The 17,657-nt window shown below is 42.6% G+C and overlaps 6 protein-coding genes and 2 non-coding genes across 13 annotated transcripts; 3 read left to right on the forward strand and 5 right to left on the reverse strand.

Moving 5' to 3' along the window:
* Positions 1 to 60: 60 nt before the first annotated feature.
* Positions 61 to 133, reverse strand: trnak-uuu (transfer RNA lysine (anticodon UUU)). Its single transcript has one exon. It is a non-coding gene; the product is annotated as a tRNA-Lys (tRNA).
* A 1,954-nt stretch (positions 134 to 2,087) lies between these two features.
* Positions 2,088 to 2,160, reverse strand: trnak-uuu (transfer RNA lysine (anticodon UUU)). The gene has a single exon. It is a non-coding gene; the product is annotated as a tRNA-Lys (tRNA).
* A 209-nt stretch (positions 2,161 to 2,369) lies between these two features.
* Positions 2,370 to 4,627, forward strand: gatc (glutamyl-tRNA amidotransferase subunit C). The gene is made up of 5 exons (XM_029162355.3): positions 2,370 to 2,713; positions 2,949 to 2,999; positions 3,156 to 3,325; positions 4,103 to 4,206; positions 4,307 to 4,627. The coding sequence occupies exons 1-5, from the start codon at positions 2,564 to 2,566 to the stop codon at positions 4,366 to 4,368; spliced, it is 537 nt and encodes a 178-aa protein (XP_029018188.1). The 5' UTR covers positions 2,370 to 2,563; the 3' UTR covers positions 4,369 to 4,627.
* Positions 4,628 to 4,872: 245 nt separating this feature from the next.
* On the forward strand, positions 4,873 to 5,832 carry isg15 (ISG15 ubiquitin like modifier). The gene is made up of 2 exons (XM_029162361.3): positions 4,873 to 5,032; positions 5,115 to 5,832. Exon 2 carries the CDS (start codon positions 5,115 to 5,117, stop codon positions 5,577 to 5,579), a length of 465 nt encoding a protein of 154 aa, XP_029018194.1. The 5' UTR covers positions 4,873 to 5,032; the 3' UTR covers positions 5,580 to 5,832.
* pxmp2 (peroxisomal membrane protein 2) lies at positions 5,759 to 7,630 on the reverse strand. The gene is made up of 5 exons (XM_029162354.3): positions 7,441 to 7,630; positions 7,025 to 7,147; positions 6,710 to 6,872; positions 6,377 to 6,496; positions 5,759 to 6,287 (listed from the first exon to the last, which is right to left on the reverse strand). The coding sequence occupies exons 1-5, from the start codon at positions 7,548 to 7,550 to the stop codon at positions 6,219 to 6,221; spliced, it is 585 nt and encodes a 194-aa protein (XP_029018187.1). The 5' UTR covers positions 7,551 to 7,630; the 3' UTR covers positions 5,759 to 6,218.
* A 1,059-nt stretch (positions 7,631 to 8,689) lies between these two features.
* Positions 8,690 to 10,886, reverse strand: unga (uracil DNA glycosylase a). The gene is made up of 7 exons (XM_029162337.3): positions 10,638 to 10,886; positions 10,125 to 10,325; positions 9,950 to 10,045; positions 9,682 to 9,779; positions 9,516 to 9,604; positions 9,250 to 9,428; positions 8,690 to 9,166 (listed from the first exon to the last, which is right to left on the reverse strand). Exons 1-7 carry the CDS (start codon positions 10,734 to 10,736, stop codon positions 9,026 to 9,028), a joined length of 903 nt encoding a protein of 300 aa, XP_029018170.1. The 5' UTR covers positions 10,737 to 10,886; the 3' UTR covers positions 8,690 to 9,025.
* alkbh2 (alkB homolog 2, alpha-ketoglutarate dependent dioxygenase) lies at positions 10,223 to 12,302 on the forward strand. Of its 3 annotated transcripts, none has more exons than XM_029162341.2 (4): positions 10,223 to 10,363; positions 11,185 to 11,396; positions 11,479 to 11,677; positions 11,758 to 12,302. In XM_029162341.2, the coding sequence occupies exons 2-4, from the start codon at positions 11,219 to 11,221 to the stop codon at positions 12,092 to 12,094; spliced, it is 714 nt and encodes a 237-aa protein (XP_029018174.1). In that variant the 5' UTR covers positions 10,223 to 10,363; positions 11,185 to 11,218; the 3' UTR covers positions 12,095 to 12,302. The 3 variants fall into 3 exon arrangements, with proteins under 3 accessions (XP_029018174.1, XP_029018175.1, XP_029018173.1); XM_029162342.2 differs by having other exon boundaries at positions 10,325 to 10,537; XM_029162340.3 differs by lacking the exon at positions 10,223 to 10,363 and having other exon boundaries at positions 10,949 to 11,396.
* Positions 12,301 to 17,404, reverse strand: usp30 (ubiquitin specific peptidase 30). Of its 4 annotated transcripts, none has more exons than XM_029162295.3 (13): positions 17,255 to 17,404; positions 15,979 to 16,088; positions 15,713 to 15,886; positions 15,521 to 15,624; positions 15,317 to 15,415; positions 15,061 to 15,106; positions 14,885 to 14,979; positions 14,744 to 14,803; positions 14,551 to 14,637; positions 14,300 to 14,380; positions 13,942 to 14,161; positions 13,761 to 13,863; positions 12,301 to 13,615 (listed from the first exon to the last, which is right to left on the reverse strand). In XM_029162295.3, the coding sequence occupies exons 1-13, from the start codon at positions 17,323 to 17,325 to the stop codon at positions 13,363 to 13,365; spliced, it is 1,503 nt and encodes a 500-aa protein (XP_029018128.1). In that variant the 5' UTR covers positions 17,326 to 17,404; the 3' UTR covers positions 12,301 to 13,362. The 4 variants fall into 4 exon arrangements, with proteins under 4 accessions (XP_029018128.1, XP_029018129.1, XP_055367660.1 ...); XM_029162296.3 differs by lacking the exon at positions 17,255 to 17,404 and adding an exon at positions 16,958 to 17,201; XM_055511685.1 differs by lacking the exon at positions 17,255 to 17,404 and adding an exon at positions 16,865 to 16,905.
* Between the last annotated feature and the right edge of the window lie 253 nt (positions 17,405 to 17,657).

Consider the following 17,657-nt stretch of genomic DNA (forward strand, 5'->3'; position numbering starts at 1 on the left):
TTCCTATAAAGCTACAGATTAATTAATAAAACTAAACAAATAGTAATCCAAAAAAAGCATCGCCCGAACAGGGACTTGAACCCTGGACCCTCAGATTAAAAGTCTGATGCTCTACCGACTGAGCTATCCGGGCTCCGTTCACATGAAGACTGATAGCCCTTTTAACTAATATATATTGAGAATATTGTTTATAATATTGTTTATATAAGAAACTTGTTATGCAATAACTTTCCCGCACGTTTAAAAGGCTCTGGTGCTACCGAACGCAAAACAAATTAAATTAAGTTGTTTTTGTAGTATGACGGCTTTGGACCAAACGAATAAGGAAGTGAGTGGGGGCACATCCCTGTCCTTCGGCTAGCCAGCTGCAGCGAGTCGTCTGCTAGCGTTAGCATACAGTACATTTAAGGGAAGCTCGCCTCGTTCAGACTTCCATACTGACCCTTCAGGTGTTTTTACACTCCTATGAAATGCGACAGCTTCTCCTACACAGTGACTAGTGTGTGTTGTACGCAAAACCATTCGTCATTCGTTCAGTAATACGCGGAGTAAACCTAAGCTGCCAGCAGAGCACACGTGTGTGCAGCTCCAGAGCACATCACTCTAAGGTAGGCACCGATCACCTCGTCTGTACTTTCATTTTAGCAAGTACGCGTGTAGCTTTGCTAATCAGCTACAGTCTGTTTTATTTCCTCACTGTAAATAAACAGATCTTTCTGGACGCTGCATATCCAGCATTGGGTTTTGTATAATACTATTATTATTATTATTATTATTATTATTATTATTATTATTATTATTATTATTATTATTATTATTATTGTTATTATTATTGTTATTATTATTGTTATTATTATTGTTATTATTATTGTTATTATTATTGTTGTTGTTGTTGAGTTTCTGTTCTTCTACAAGTGGCGCTAACAGTCTGTTGTCTTTTACAGGTACCACAGGTTCCAACATGGAAATCAGTGTCAGAGGATCAGCTTCCTACGGTAATATGAGCACATCACAGTTTTGATGACCTTGAAATAATAGAGCTGTAAAACTGATTAAACATTTTAAGTTTTAAAAACAACAAAAAACTTACTGAAGGTCAAAATTTAACATTTACACCTTTCTATACTTTAGAATGAGTATGAATTGTGAAAAATACATGGAAGCTACAGGTCAGGCCTCTTACTGCTATAAATGATATATATGTTGCTTCTAGACCAAATATATTCCTTTAGGTGAGATAGGAATGATGATGAAATGTGAATTGTGACTAGTAGTAATATGGATTCTGGCAATAAAATAGTGGGAAAATAATCTCTTTTAAGGTATTATGATTGTAAAATCTGACTCCCGAGGACTTTGTGCTTCGCCAACCATTAACCTCAACGCACGTCACTGATGCCTTGCTGACATCGGCTCTCTGGATGCCCCCATGGCCGGAACCCTAGTGTGGTCAACAGCTGGATGTGCGCTGGCTGTGCGGCTTCTCACTGCGTCGCGGTCCAAGAACAGGCACCTCTACCAGATTTTAATAGATCCTCTATTATATCCTCTATCAGATTATCTCCCAGAGCTGTAAAATATATGTTTGCCCCGTTTTGCTCATATTTTTATATCATCTCATCCAATTGCAGATGTGTGGCTGTTTTCACGTGATTAACAGTTTTCCAGTTTCACCTCTTTGTGTGGCTAATGGACCAATAGCCGTAGAAAAGTACTTATACCAGCCAGCTTACTAACGTATATTTGAACAGTTTCTATTTAATAGAATTTTTGATACATCTGACCTTAGGCGTAGATATGTGCTTACGCCGTGTTTTTATGCGTAAATACGTTGCCAGTTCTAAATGTGTACAACATTCTTTATATACATGTATATATAAAATGGTTTATGTTTTTGTAATAAAAAATGTACATGCAATTGTCATTATTTTTCTCAAAACAAATTATAATGTGTAATTACTAATATAAACCAAAATGCATAATCAAGGCACAGAGCTAGCCTAAATAAATATCTGTGCATCTATTTGGATGTATAAAGCTACAGATCAATAAATAAAACTAACTAAATAAAAATCCAAAAAAATTATCGCCCGAACAGGGACTTGAACCCTGGACCCTCAGATTAAAAGTCTGATGCTCTACCGACTGAGCTATCCGGGCTCACAATCGTCGTCACACTGGTAGTAATTTTAGACACATATAGTCATAAGTTTAAGCATCTCAAGAATGTTGTTTGTATTATTGTTTATATAAGAAACGTTAAATATGTTATGCAATAACATTTTCGCATGTTTAAAAGGCTCTGGTGCTACCGAACGCAAATTAAATTAAATTGTTTTTGTAGTCTGATGACGGCTTTGGCCCAAACGAATAAGGAAGTGAGTGGGGGCACATCCCTGTCCTTCGGCTAGCCAGCTGCAGCGAGTCGTCTGCTAGCGTTAGCATACAGTACATTTAAGGGAAGCTCGCCTCGTTCAGACTTCCATACTGACCCTTCAGGTGTTTTTACACTCCTATGAAATGCGACAGCTTCTCCTACACAGTGACTAGCTAGTGTGCGGAAATGTCTGCGTTTAGCCTGTGTGTTGTACGCAAAACCATTCGTGCTTCGTGCGTCCAGTTAGCAAACACAGGACTCTCAGTAATACGCGGAGTAAACCTAAGCTGCCAGCAGAGCACACGTGTGTGCAGCTCCAGAGCACATCACTCTAAGGTAGGCACCGATCACCTCGTCTGTACTTTCATCTTAGCAAGTACGCGTGTAGCTTTGCTAATCAGCTTCAGTCTGGTTTATTTCCTCACTGATCATAAACAGTTAAATATTTCTGGCCGCTGCATATTCAGCCTTGGGTTTTCTATATTATTATTATTGTTGTTGTTGTTGTTGTTGTTGGTATTGAGTTTCTGTTCTTCTACAAGTGGCGCTAACAGTCTGTTGTCTTTAACAGGTACCACAGGTTCCAACATGGGAACCAGTGTCAGAGGATCAGCTTCCTACGGTAATATGCTTGTGACAGTGTGAATGTGAGCACATCACAGTTTTAATGACCTTGAAATAATAGAGCGAGTGAAAACAATACTTGGTGAATGAAAATGGTTCATGTTACTTCTTTTTTCAGTAATTAGTGACCATTTCTTGTGACTATGTGTGACAGCCTGCCCAAGTCTCTGGTGACCTGGTGGACAAACTGGAGCGACTGGCCTTAGTTGATTTCCGCACCAAGCAGGGCCTGGCCTGTTTAGAGAAAGCTGTCCGATTCGCAGATCAGCTTCATGTTGTCGACACATCAGGAGTTGAACCAATGGATTCGGTTCTGGAGGACAGGTGGAGTACAATGGCACAGTTACACAACGGCAGCTTGTTTACATATGTGCAGTTATTCCTAAAATAGCATAAAAATGACATAAAACTGCTGTTAAATTATTGTAAAGCATATTGTGTGAAGTTAGTTGCTGTTGTTTTTAAGATAAGACTTTATTCATCCCACGATGGCAGCGATGAGACAGTTAACAAAACAACAGGCAAACCAGGATAGAATAACAACAGTATTAACTTTGCAGAAAAGTAAAAAAATGTATTATGTAACTCGAAACTTAGAAAGGAACTGTGCATATTTACATCACTAGTGGGTGGTGTGGTGAAAATTTCCCATAAAGAGGCGGATAAGAGAGTTGTCCTTTTGTGCGATTTATTGAAATAATAAAGAAAATAAAAATAATGTGGAAAGCAAATAAAAAGCATGGATGTTGATCGTGCACATCAACAAACCAAAAACCAGCTGGAGAGATCAGTGCACACACCACGAAGGTGTGATGTAAAGAACCCACGATCTTCAACTTGCTTCTGCCTTTTAACCTCTCCGTTCGACTAGGGTGGAATGTCTATCTAACCCAATCAGACTGCATGCAAACTGCATCTCATCCCTGTCGCCGTGTGTGGAGATGTTTACATTCTCACACGCATTGCTGACGTCCAACTATCTGTGAGAAAGGAGCACAAAGTCTCAACAGACAGAGACACAACTCCCCGGCATTGGGTTTGGGAGCTGGAGTTGAGAGTCTATCAGTCTTAAGTTCTTGTTTCATTCATTCATTCATTCAGTGTGTTGCACCTGAGGAACGACACAGTCATGGAAGGAGACTGTGCTGAAGAGCTGCTGCGTCTCTCCAAAAACACAGTTGAGGAATATTTTGTTGCCCCACCAGGTAAATCAAACTGTTTTCAGGGCAGCTGTGTATTGTTCAAGCTGCTTGGTTTTTATTGTGAAGGTCCTTATTTTATTTATGTGTTTTTTTCCCACCACAGGAAACATTCCTCTACCACAGGCGGAGGAAAGGACCAAAATGCTGAAACACTCAGAGTTCTGAATTTATTGCTACTGATGATAAGACAAGTGTTTGTCAATTATACAGTAAGTTTCACATGTTGTGAAACAGGAAAAATGAAACCATGCCGGTCATTTAGATGATGTAATGTTTTCAGTTTCATTTAATGCCTGGTCACTTGAAGTGATGAGTGCGCAGTGGTTCGGATATTTCATAGCGTAGTGACTTCATTGGTAGTTTTACATTGGGCTGATTACAATGTTTTGTTTTCATGTCAGTGTTTAATAAAAAATATGTTTTTCGTGTTTTGTTTTATTGAAAACATTAACTGTATTAGTTACTAATCATGGTGCAACGTTACACAATTCTTCAAAAGTCCCCTGGCAAACCTGTTGTCCCTCGTAGTTTCTACCTGTAACTGAATCACCTGATTAGTAGCTGGATTACAGAAACCATCTGACGTGCGTTTAACCCTGTGTTGATGACGGTGATCAAAACATTACACGCCCTCTTTCTTTCTTGCGGAGTCACGTTAGGAAAATGAAAACCGAAAGTTTAGCTCGTCAGAGAAGAGAAAACGATTCTTAAGGGGACAGGCGGGCTTTGTATATAAACAGGGGCGAGCTCAGCTCAGGCGGGCACAGCTGATCATCACTGGTCCAGTTCAACAAACTTTCTGGAGGACTTTTCTGTTCTTACGCTAAAGGTAAGGGACGTTTTAACAACAGCTGCATGTTTAGATGTTTTATTTGCGTTTTAGCGGCCTAAATGTATTTTAACTCTATCAGATGGATTTAACCATCACCATGGTTGGGGGCTCCCATACGCTGCGGGTGGAGCCGCATCACACGGTGGGCTACGTGAAGACACTCGTCCATCAGAAACTGGGGGTGCCGCCTCACAAGCAGAGGCTGGTGTTCGTGAACGGCAACAGGGTCGACCTCAGCAACGACGCGCAGACGGTGGCGTCCTGCGGACTGAGGTCCGGCTCCGTGGTGTCGCTGCTGGTGATCGAGCCTCCCACCGTCCAAGTGTTCCTCAGAAACGAACATGGAGGCACGAGCGCGTACGACATCAAACAGGGGGAGACTGTTAAAGAGTTCAAGGCCAGGGTCGAAGAACGGGAGAAGGTCCCGGTGAGCCAGCAGAGGCTCATCTACGAGGGCCGCGAGATGGGGAGCGGGACGCTGGCCGACTACAACGTGCAGCCGCTCGGCACCATCTACCTGAACCTCCGCCTGAGAGGAGGATGAGACCCGGCTGTGTTACTGTATAAGCTAATTAATATGAAATTTACATTCCTTGAATTCTGATGAAGATCAAGTAGTCTTAATCGCCGTCTTCCGTTTCGGTATTTATTTGTATGAACTGCCTGTCGTATCCATTCTCCTCTCCTGTGGTGATATGTAATTCACACTGGAAACTGTAAAACTATTGTTTTTGATAAACACCTTTTAATCATGATTATGGTCCATTGTTAAAAATAAAATCACTAATGTGACTCAACACGCCTCTTCACTCATACTTCCAGTTCCTTGCTTTGGCTCAAGGGTGGAGCTGCACCACATTTTAACACAACAACAAATTAAAATGTAATTTTTAAAAACTCACAATTATAATACACTGTACAAGATGTTGGCAGTGCTCGATAGTAATGAAGGTGGATTATTATATACATTACTGTTGTTACAAACACAGTCATAAATCACAGTATGTCACAGCAGCATTATCATCATGGCTTTAAGTCACTGTTTGTTAAGCGTCAACTACTTAAAACTACTGTATGTGAAAGCTATTATCCGGATGAGGAGCAGTAGTGCATCGCTTGAATTAGCTCGGCAGCCGTTAACATTCCTCTGGGCTGGATTCCTGAGGAGGCGTCCTGGGAATCCTCATTTCCTCACAGACGCCAGGTACGCGTACCAAAACAGGGCGATCACGTTGGCGAACAGCACTCGGAACTAAAAGAGACCACGCACACAATAACATGTAGAGGACAGGCCAGTGTCGTTTGTTCCAACAACAGGATGCCAGTCAAATCGTACTGTACCTGGACAGGCACAAAGTTCACGTTGATAAACTGGAAGGGAGTCCAAACTTTCCAGTTCATCTTCAAAGCTGTCCAGTAACTTCTTTTCATCTTCTTTTCAAAGTCGTCCCAGCCTTTAGCCTGCACACAAATTTAATAGACTATATAATACATTATATTTGGAGTAATTTCATTTGGTAAAGGTTCCTACGTCCTCATGTCCGCAACTCCTATCAACATGTCTACGGCCAATAATAAGGTGTAAAGGTTAGGATATCTCAGTCTTCATTTTCTGTTCCACGTTTCCTGCCTTCATGGGTGACCAATTCCAAAAGAGTTTAGGATTTGACCCACCTCCAACACATTCATCACAAAGTAAAAAAGAAGCAGAAAGCCGGGGGCGAAAAAAAGTCGATCCAGGAGCAAACGCTTCACTATGCAGTATGGATCTGTGGTGGGCATCCAGACCTCCATCAGCTGGTAGAAGAAATGGCTCACTGGGCCTGTAATACACAGCCTGCAAAAATGATGGATAAACGAAGAAATTACTCAATAATTTTATATAAAAGTAATATTAAACTTATATATTTAAAAACTATAGTTTTTAACGGTTAAGTCCTTAGACACACTGCCACCTGTGACAGTGATACAGTTGTACTGTGGTCTCACCCGTAGATGCCATAACGTATGGCTCCAGCTGTGTCGATGTCACTGGTCGAGGCTCCAGACTGTCTCTTTTTTCTGGCCTCCAAAATCTGGGACAGGAGGTTTCCTAAAGCTGTGAGGATGCCACTAAACACACACACACACACACACACACACACACAGTGAACAGATGAGTAAATAACACGCACGAAGCGGTGGGGGTCACTCTTCGTCTGGTGAGGGAAGGGGTCATTCTCTGACTGGCTCAAATCGCAGCACAAAGTGTAGAAAGCGACCGCACCGTTATTTAACAACTGCACAGTAGCAGAACATTGATTGAACATTTATTGACTCGCCCTTTAGGAATTTGTCGGCTTTGACTGTAACACCCAGGAAACAGGGCGGCGGACGAGCAGCTCTGACAAACCAGAAGCACTGACCTCGTTATGGACTTTGTAAGTATGGGGTATCTCTTCAGAAGCACCAGATACTGCTGCAGTAAACGGAAATGTACGGACGAGTCCCGGACCAGCACGCTCTGCACAGGCATGGTCACTTCTTGAACTGTGCAAACATAACCACTGCAAACTACGCTGACGGGGCCGAAGTTGAAGGGAACTGAACTCCGCCTGGCTTCCTGTCGACGTCATTGCGTCACGGACGTAGCCACGCCCACACGTTGAGACTAAACTTTCAACTGACCTAGCAACGTTAAAGTGGAAAATGAGAATGGGACGAAAACAGGGATTGTTCAAAACACCCAAGAACAGAACCAGAAGATAAATCACCTTTTTAAGATAAGATAGACTTTATTCATCCCACAAAGGGGAAATTATTTGGTCTACAGCAGCAAGGAGACATTAAATAGGACAACAGTACAGCAGTATGGAAGAACAGTAAATAGAACGGGTGACAGCAGTATTAACTATGAAAACTATGAAACTAACTATGAAAAAATAAAACCGTAATCAAGTAAAATAAACTGATTATATTACCAGTGTCGTGCAATGAAAATTTTACTTGATATAATTTACACCGCTTTAATCAAGTAAGAGTCCTGTATTATCCCGTCTGACGGCTGTGGGGAGGAATGAGCTCCCTCCTGCACTGTGGGTGTAACAGTGTGGTGCTGAAGGAGCTGCTCAGAGCCTCTACAGTGGTGCAGGGGGTGGAGGGTTCTCCATGATGGATGTTAGTTTACCAGCATCCTTCTGTCCTCCACCTCCTCCATGGACTCCAGTGTGCAGCCCAGGACACTTTATGAACCAGCTTGTTGAGTCCCTTCCTGTCTCTGCCGTTACTGCCCCCCTCCCAGCACACAACTCCATACAGGACTACTGAGGCCACCACAGTGTCATAGAAAGTCCTTAGCAGCAGTCTTCCCACACCAAAGGACCTCAGTCTCCTCAGCAGATGGAGGCCACTCTGGCCCTTCTTACAGAGAGCATCTGTCCAGTTTATTGTAGATTTGAACACCCAGGTACATAAAGGTGTCCATTTAAATTAGCTATTATTTTACACAGCCAACAGTTTATTTATTATTATTATTATTATATTATGGTTGGGACTTTATAAATCCCACAATAGGGAAATATTAATTTCCCCATTTAAAAAGGTTATTGTTGCAATTATTGAAAAACAGAATTATTTAAATACAACTAATTGTTTAGTGCACAGATACCACTTAAAGTCACTTAATGGTAACACTTTAATGGAACCAACATTTAAGTAAAAAAAGTTTATAAAAAAGGTTGACTTTAATGTGCAAACTAATAGGCCAGCAGTGTACACATACATATTTACAATGTTGAAATGGACCTGTGCAGATGATACAAAAACACATCAGAACAGTAAGTTTGAGGAACAGCTTGTAACAATTTCAGTCTATGAAACTAACTGCCAACATTCAGAACAAACATTCTGCACATGCTACTTGTGTAAGAGAAAAGACAAAGCTTATGTGTGGGTTCTGGTCTGTAGTTGATCGTCACACATGTTAGGAAGGTTGACGTGTAGATCATTAGCTTAAAGTGCCTTCCAGTCTATGGGCGACTTTCCACATTTTTCCAGCAGCTCGTTGGCTTTTGAGAAATGCCTGCAGCCAAAAAATCCCCGGTGGGCAGACAATGGAGAGGGATGCACCGCCTGCAGCACGTGGTGCCGTTTCTACAAACAGAGTTGGAAAATGCTCAGACACGCAGACACAAAGCGACTGCTGACCATTTTTGTAATAACACCAACAGACCTACCCTGTTTATAGCAGCTCCTTTCTTCTGAGCGTACGCCCCCCACAGCATGAAGACGAGGTCTTGCTGGTTGTCGCTGAGCCACTGCACCACGGCATCGGTAAAGTTCTCCCAGCCTCTGTCCTTGTGGGAGTTGGCTTGGTGCGCCCGCACGGTCAACACGGCGTTGAGCAGCAACACACCTGATGAGCAAAGTGGCAAAGGAAGAAGATGACATGCTGCTCTCTGGTTGGACAACTGTGTGTAAGCATTCTACAGCCTGCTGTTACCTTGTTTGGCCCATCCAGTCAGATCTCCATGTCCAGGATGCTGAAAGCCTTCGATGTCCGAGGCCAGTTCCTTGTACATGTTTTCCAAACTGGACATGAGAAAGGTTGAGGATGTGATCAATGTATAGAGAAAAAAAAAACAACAACTTAAAAAACAGCTCCATACCTGGGTGGAGGAGACACTGGTCTTTTGACACTAAAGCACAGGCCGTGTGCTTGATTAGGGCCATGATACGGATCCTGGCCCAGGATCACCACTTTGACCTGGAGTGAGATATGAGGTGAGCAGTGAGTTGGAAAAGCTTTGTCCCTTAACACACGTTGCTGCTGGCAAATATTAGGGGTTTGGGCACAAAAAACCCACAGACTGTTGATCAGCTTTCAGAAGTTGTTGAAAACCTGTCTGTCTTATTATCGTTTGCCGTTTCACCTACGTCTCGGATGTCACACATCTGTGTCCAGGTGAACACGTGCTCAGCTGGTGGATACACGGTGTGGCGCTTCCTCTCTTCAGAAACGAAGCTCATCAGCTGGGACAGAGAACAGTCGTGAACACCGGAACACTGTGCCCACACGCGCTACCGTCGGTGTCCTGTCCCGTGGACTCACTTGTTTGAAGTAAGGCTTTCCGAACTCCGCACACAGGCCCGTTCTCCAGCTCTCCCCGAACCCCGGAGGCGTCTGGGCGGAGGAGAGTTTCTCCAGAGCCGCTCTCTTGTTGCGCGCGATGCGTTCGAGCTGCTCCGGGGACAGGGGGCATGACGGCGGGCTGGACGGCTCAGACTCCGCCGCCGAGGGCTTCAGCTTTTTCTGCACGATTTTGGTGTATTGAGAAGCGGACAGAACTGGTGAGAAGCGTGGCAGCGAAACCACCGTTAGGAACCGCACACACCGTGGCGTAAACATGCTCAGCGCGGCGGTTCTCAGCGTCGCTTTAAACGGACACGAACACCGCGGTGGCCGTGAACGCAGCTTAGAACACGCTGAACAAGTCACGGAAGCGAACTGCTGCAGCAACTACGGTTAGTCAAGTTAGAGTATAATGATAGATACGCGTTATTATTACAGGCCAAAGCCGTGTAGCGTTAGATGACAACGTGTCTGAAGCCGAGTGACGCTCACCGAGTTTTCCGCCTCCTCCTCGGATTCATTCAACTCCTTAGAAATCCTCTTTTTCGACACGGGCGAAAAAAATGAATGAATAGTTTTCTGCCCGATCATTTTGTTGAAAAACACCTTGGCAGTTAAATGCACTGAAACTATTGAGGCGGTAATACGACAGGCAAACAGCGGTCAACCACTCGGAGAAATAACAAAACCCGCAAGACATGAAAAGACTTTCGCGCCAAGACAAAGTGACGAAAGCAGAATTATGTTAATGAGCTGAGTTGCGTTCAGGACAAACTGTTGCTGATGCGTGTTTGTGTTCGCTCGCCTGAAAGGAAGTCGTTGCTTTTGTTTACATAGGCTTATGACATTTTTAGCTACAAGTTGGGATCAATAATCATCTTCATGATCAGTTTTACCAAATCTAATCTATTTGTGTGTGATAAGTCAGTAACGCTAAAACCGAGCTGCTCAGTGGCTCAAGACAACGGCCGGATGCAATGGAAAAATTTGCAAACAAGAGTCAGAAAAAACGCTCGTGTGTCTGCGGTGTCTTCACCAGAGCTCCAAGGATTAAACTGGACACTGATGGGAGGATGCAGAACGAGGAGGATGAGGAAGCAGAGCTTGAAGTTCTAGCAGAGTTCTCTCATCCGGTTCCCTGGCAAAAAATAGAGGCGCAAGGATTAGATCTTGATTATGCTTTACTCTTCTCCAAAGAGGAGGCAGACGCCCTCTTTAAACAGCTGGAGGAGGAGGTGATGTACTCAACAGGTAAAACATCAACATAGCTTGGCTCGCTGTAAGTACCACTGTAGGTTGAGGTGTAGTTGAGTGACAGCTGTTCTTGATTCAGGTGAAGAAGCAAAGGTGCAGGTGTTTGGGAAGTTGCACAACATACCAAGAAGGCAGGCCACGTATGGAGATGCTGGTTTGAGGTATACGTATTCTGGGAGGACGCACTTAGCCTGTACATGGACTCCCACTTTGGAATACATTCGAGATGCAGTCACCAACGCAACAGGACACACGTTTAACTTTGTCCTAATCAACAGGTGAGACAGTCCCGCATGCAGGTTGTAAATGCGGGTTTGATGTTAACGCTCCCTGCTGCAGGTGTGCTTCTGTTGGACAGGTACAGGGACGGGGAGGACCACATAGGCGAGCATCGTGACGACGAGAAGGAGCTGGACCCCGTGTGTCCCATCGCCTCGGTCTCTCTGGGAGCGGCTCGAGACTTTGTCCTCCGGCACAGAGATGCTCGAGGAAAGCGCGGCGCACGACGGCTGGAGCCCGTGAAGCTGCAGCTTGCTCACGGAAGCTTGCTCCTCATGAACCCACCGACCAACACGTTCTGGTACCACAGCCTCCCTGTGCGCAAGAAGGTCCGTTTGCCTCGCATCAACCTCACTTTTAGACGCATCTTACTGATCAGTAGGGGAGAGGAACCTGCCAATGTATGGTCACTTTAAGTCTAGACTGTGGGTCAGATTTCTGCTTTTGTCATTTTTGTTTCTAAGCATAAGCAGTAATTGCTAGATAACATTTTATTTTCTTTAAAAATTACTACTCATCTTTAAATAGCAATAGTATTGAAAAGTTTGCTAAAATTGTACTTTGCTCTTAGATATTTTGTGATGTCAGGTGTATATAGTTTTGAAAAATAAAACCTTCAGTGCACATTTGTTTCATTTTTAATAATTGAAAACAATACAATCATCTTTAAAGATAGCAAACACTCAATCACACATGAATATACATTAGTGCAAACATTAATGAGGGGGTCCCGCTCTAAGTACGAATATGTTGGTTTGCTAAGAGCAAAACGGCAGTATCCAGGATGACTTTCCCCTCAAACCCTGCAGTCAGTGTCTGGCTTTATTAACCCAGACCAGACGACAATGAATCTGTTGGATGTCAACACCAAGCCGACACCTCTGATGTATCATATTTTACAAAAGAGTCCCTACGGTCTGTTCACCTGTTGTTGTATCAGATGTGTGTTGCAAATCTTCAACATTGAAGAAAACATGGCACTTAAACCTCAAGTCATGACATGAGAATTACTGGAAACATACAAAAATATCAAATTCAGCAGCTTAAGAGCACAATTATGTGTAGGCTGTTGGGAATAGTTAGAAATACAATTAATAATAACAATGGAGAGATTAGGATCAGATTAAGAAACAATTCTACCTATTTTAATTTTCATAACACTTAAATAGTAACATCTGCAGTGGGTCCTAATGAGCTACTTCTGTTTGTTTCTGTAAATGTTCAGGCAGTGGATAAAACACTAATACGCTGAAGTATGTTGCATTCATCAGAAACTACAGCATCGCAAAAATGCCACATTACTGATTCAACACATCTGACTGTCTAGAAACAAGAACATAAGCCTTACACGGTACTGCAGGATTATTACTCTGGAAATGTTAAATTCCAGTTTTATGTTCAGTCCCATAAATTAGAGTAGCACACAAAGATATCTGACTAAAACGTTAGGTCAATATTCTTTGGGATTAAGAGCCTCCTACGCTGGATCATCTCTGCAGGAACACTGTCCACTCATGGATCAGGTAACAGCAACAGGTACAGTAGGTGCGATCTAGGGCGCCTCTCCAGTTAGTGTAGAATGGCTTTCCTCTCTTGTCCAGTTGTCAAAACTTTGTGAATCACTGTTTTGTGTTAATGCTTTAACTGGCACATGAGCAAGCGAGCGTGAGCAAGGAGCTCCTGGTTATTCCTCGGAGCAAAGAGCGGGCCTCTGTCTTCGGACTCTCTCGTAGAAGAGCATGTAAGCGTTGGAAGACAGTGCCTCGTGCAGGCTGGCTTTTCGTACAGAGTCGTCCGACACCCATAGCCACTGAGAGCTGGAGGCTGATGAGCAGCGGGACGAGCAAGGGCTGCGGCGGTATGTGACAAAGTGTCCTGAGTGCATGTCCCCGTGGTGAACCAACACAGCCATGAGCTGGAAAAGGTACTCTGTAGAACTGTAAGGAAAGTCACACAGCTTGAGTTCTGGGCTGATGAATTATAACATGGCTACCAGTAGTGCATGCATGGAAAGCACAAGCTGACCTTTAGGAAGATCTGTAGTGGCAGCTGCTTGTCCACCTTAATAAATGTTAAGTTTACCTGTAGTCATAAGTGAGGCCCAGCTGCACGTTCATAGCCGGAGAGGGAAGAAGTACAGATGAACTGGTTCCGTTGGAAAAATGTTTGTTGTTGTTATGAAGCTCTGCATCAGAGAAACAATACAACAAAAGGTATTATGCATGACAAAAAGCTGAAACTCAAATACAATATGAGGACATACCCGTGCCATTGGCAGTAGGACTTTCCAGGACACTTGAGCCTTCTGTGCTTATGGGCTTCGGAGTACATTTGACGCGCTGGCTTCTCTGTGCAGAAGCATTGTGCTTGTAGCGATCCATTGACAAATACTCTGTGAACTGTACATGCTCCTGTCTTTTGATGGGGGTTCCTTCACTGGACCATGTTAATCTTTGTAAATGGATGCAAAGGCACTGGGGAAGCTATAAACATGAAACAGAAGCAATTTTAAAACCTCTAGAAACAAGGGCTGTTTGATGCCTTTTCTTCCTTAACTACCCCATTCTCTAAGAGTTTTTGTTTGTGGATTGTTTAGAGACCCTGTAATTAGCAATATTTACCTTTCCCAGTTTTAACTGTTTAACAAACGTTGTTCTCTGGCTTTCTAGAACTTGTCCGTTTACTTTGGCTCCTTGTTGAAGCTGATAAAAAAAAAGAAACAAAAACAGCAAAATACATCTATGTAAAAGCCATATGAAGATAAGTGGGAAAACATTGGTGCTAATTTTTTGAAAGAGTTTCTGGAGAGTGAAACATTTACTATAAATGATCAGCAGAATGTTGTAAGACACTAGTGCTGCAGTGAATGTACCTTGGTGCAGTTTTCACACTCCACTTCTTTGATGGTTTCTGAGGAAATAAAATGCTGTAGACACTGATCTAAAGAGATTGCTCTGCCCTGAAAACAAAACGTTCAATAAGAAAGAACACAACAAATTAACTGTCACTATTACATATAATTACTATGCGTGTCTTTGCAAAGTCTTTATTGCAATTTTACTTACCCATTGAAGTAATGGGATGGACAGAGAGAGGCTCTCAAATGAGTCATACCGCACCGGACTCTATAAACAAGCAAAGCAGAGGTATCACATCATTTGGTGGATACCAAACCTCTAATCATCATGTGCCTGGCAAGGACTCACTTGTTGTTCACAGTGCTTGCATGACATGTTGCTTGTTAAACGACCATGAAAAGGATGTTGAAACTTCCAAGGACTTGGTATGGGATGAAGAGGGGCTGCCACATAAAATACAAGATAATAACACTATGTTTTTGTGATTTGTCATTCTAGGTTTTATAATTTCTTTGTCTCCATACCTCGACTTCTACAGGTCATAGTTTTCTCATCTTGGTCAGGTAAACTCTGTCATTAAACAAATACATACAGAGAGAATAAATGAGATTGTTGTACGATGTTTTTAGTCTCTGCATCAGTTTCTGTGTTTAATATTTTAAATTTGGTGAAATTTGAAAAGAGCAGGAAGCCAAATCTGGGGTGAAAGAACAGAGTACAGGAAAGTTGCAAGATGCAGAAAGTTCTGTTTGCAGTGTTGATGGGAAGATGATAACTTACCTCAAGGGACTGCATGTCAAACAAGTGAGTGACCTTGGGTTGATGATCACGCTCCTCCTCCAGAGAAGAAGTAAGGACATGAAAAAGTTCATGTGCATCCTAGTAGGAAATGAAGCAACACAAATAGACGACCGTTGACATACTAAAAAGACTGCACCACACATGACATATGGAAATGTGTGAAAAACAGCTTTTCCAAACAACCTGCTCCTCAAATGAACTGATGTGCCATCTATAAAGTCTGAGAACATCCAGCAGACATCCTGCATCAAGTACATCTTCCTCCCCAGGTTCATCGCTGGACAGAGCTGTCAGCACAGACACAAACTCGGGTCATAAACATGAACAAACTCTGCGCGTTCACAATACTCAACTAGAATATGCTGCTTTTTATACCTTTGAGAAGCTGAAGCAGTGTTATGGACAACTGTTTCTCTTTGCATGACTGACTCATATGTGACCCTGAAAAACTTTCCAACCACCTGATGAATGACGGACATGCTGCCAAACCCTGAAGCAAAGAATTCAGGAAGCAGGTGTTTCCTAAGTTTAACAGACCTGGAACCATACCTGCAGAAAAAGAGAAGCTCTTCTTAGTTTTCTCCATTCTGAATGGGGCTGGTGGTGTAGTATGTGTGTTCCATTGTCCTACCATTTCTTACCTCTCTTTCTCTTCTTTCTTTCTGTAATTGGGCCCCACAAAACGTATACCCCAGCTGCAATCGCAGCAGCTATCCCACCAATGACACCCCAGTTTTTTATCATCTTGTTTCTAAACATGGGAGGGACAAGACGAGTAGAAATCATTTCAGAAAGAAATTATGGTAGTAAAACTCAAAAGCCTTTTAATATACACACTTAAACAAAATATACTGTTTGTCAGTTATGATAAAATAACTTTAGTTATAATGACACAGGTTTCCAGTGACGGACAGACATTGTGGCATGCACCTTAACATAATGCAACACAAATCAATGTCACCAGACTGCAAACCCATCACCACCTCTTCTCAAAACCGAATTTATCAAGAGCTGATCTTTGTAAAAAGACTGAAGTATATGTACTGGGGTGTATATGTATGCTACATTTGTACTGTATTTTAATACAAATCCTTACCATCGACACCGTTTCCAGTGTAATTAGTAAATAAGTTAAACAACACAACAAGCTATACAACATCATGATATCAAAAGCTAGACTACTTAGTTATTAAACTGGGCCCAACACTGCTTACGGCTGTGTAAACAGCGTGTTAGTTGCTAACTGCGCACACAAGTAAGTTTCTGGCTCGTAAAGCAAACAACGAGATTACCACATACACCTGGTATCAACAGGGGCCCAACAACAACTGTTTGCTCCTTTACATTAACCGTTAATGTCGGTCACGATATGATCCCCTGACCAGTGATCCGAATACATTGTCCTTAGTAAAGACATAACCTGAAACAACTTGATGACATCAAGTGACCTACTGCCTGGTTCATAAGGTTCAAGCTTATGGTTAACGTGAGTGTGCAACATGACATCAAGTTAGCAACCTCCCCCACCTGATTGTCTGGAACCTTCATTTGCACGAAGAGCTAAACTACCATTAGCTTGCAGTAGCTGAAAGGCTAGCTCAACGGTTTTGGCTAACTTACCAACGAAACGACACGAAACACTAAGTCGTCTCCATAAATGAATCCAAGATGGTATACTGAGAATACTGCTTTATAATTGTTTTGTAATTGCTTTGAATTATAGTAGCTAATGCTAACGTATCCCTGCTAGGAGGTTCAGCAACAGAAACGATTAACCGGATTCCGTGTCTGTCTGCTCCACTGTCTGCGCACGTTACACTTTAAGTCCAACGTACGGCGGGGAAGTGACCTGCATTACGTCTGTTCCACTGGCCTAAATTAAGCTTTGCTGTCATTTCCCAGCGGGAGAGGCTTTACCTGACCACGGGTCCAGTGCCAAGGAACTCGCCAACAAGCTTATCGGAGCTTTGTGCTTTGCACCACAACATTCTGCTTTCATTGCGGAACACTAAATGGTAGCTTCGTGTTTAAGGACGGACATATAAACGAGCGAACCAATGTGTCCCCATAAGACACTCCGACCACCAAAACGCCACTTGAGAAAAAAAAAGAATGCTTTTTTTAACGTATATGAATAATTTCGTTCTTAACGCAACCCCAGACAAATTTGGCAAGCTTTATCAAAATGTATTATTAATATGCTGATATGTCTGCTTATAAAATGCTCTAAATATTAGTAAACTGAAAGACAAGTAGACGAAATAAAATATTATTGGTAAGATTTTAATTTATTTTTACAATAAAACATACAAAACATTTA

The sequence above is a fragment of the Betta splendens genome, chromosome 9 (genome assembly GCF_900634795.4).
Source record: "Betta splendens chromosome 9, fBetSpl5.4, whole genome shotgun sequence".
Lineage (NCBI taxonomy): Eukaryota > Metazoa > Chordata > Actinopteri > Anabantiformes > Osphronemidae > Betta > Betta splendens.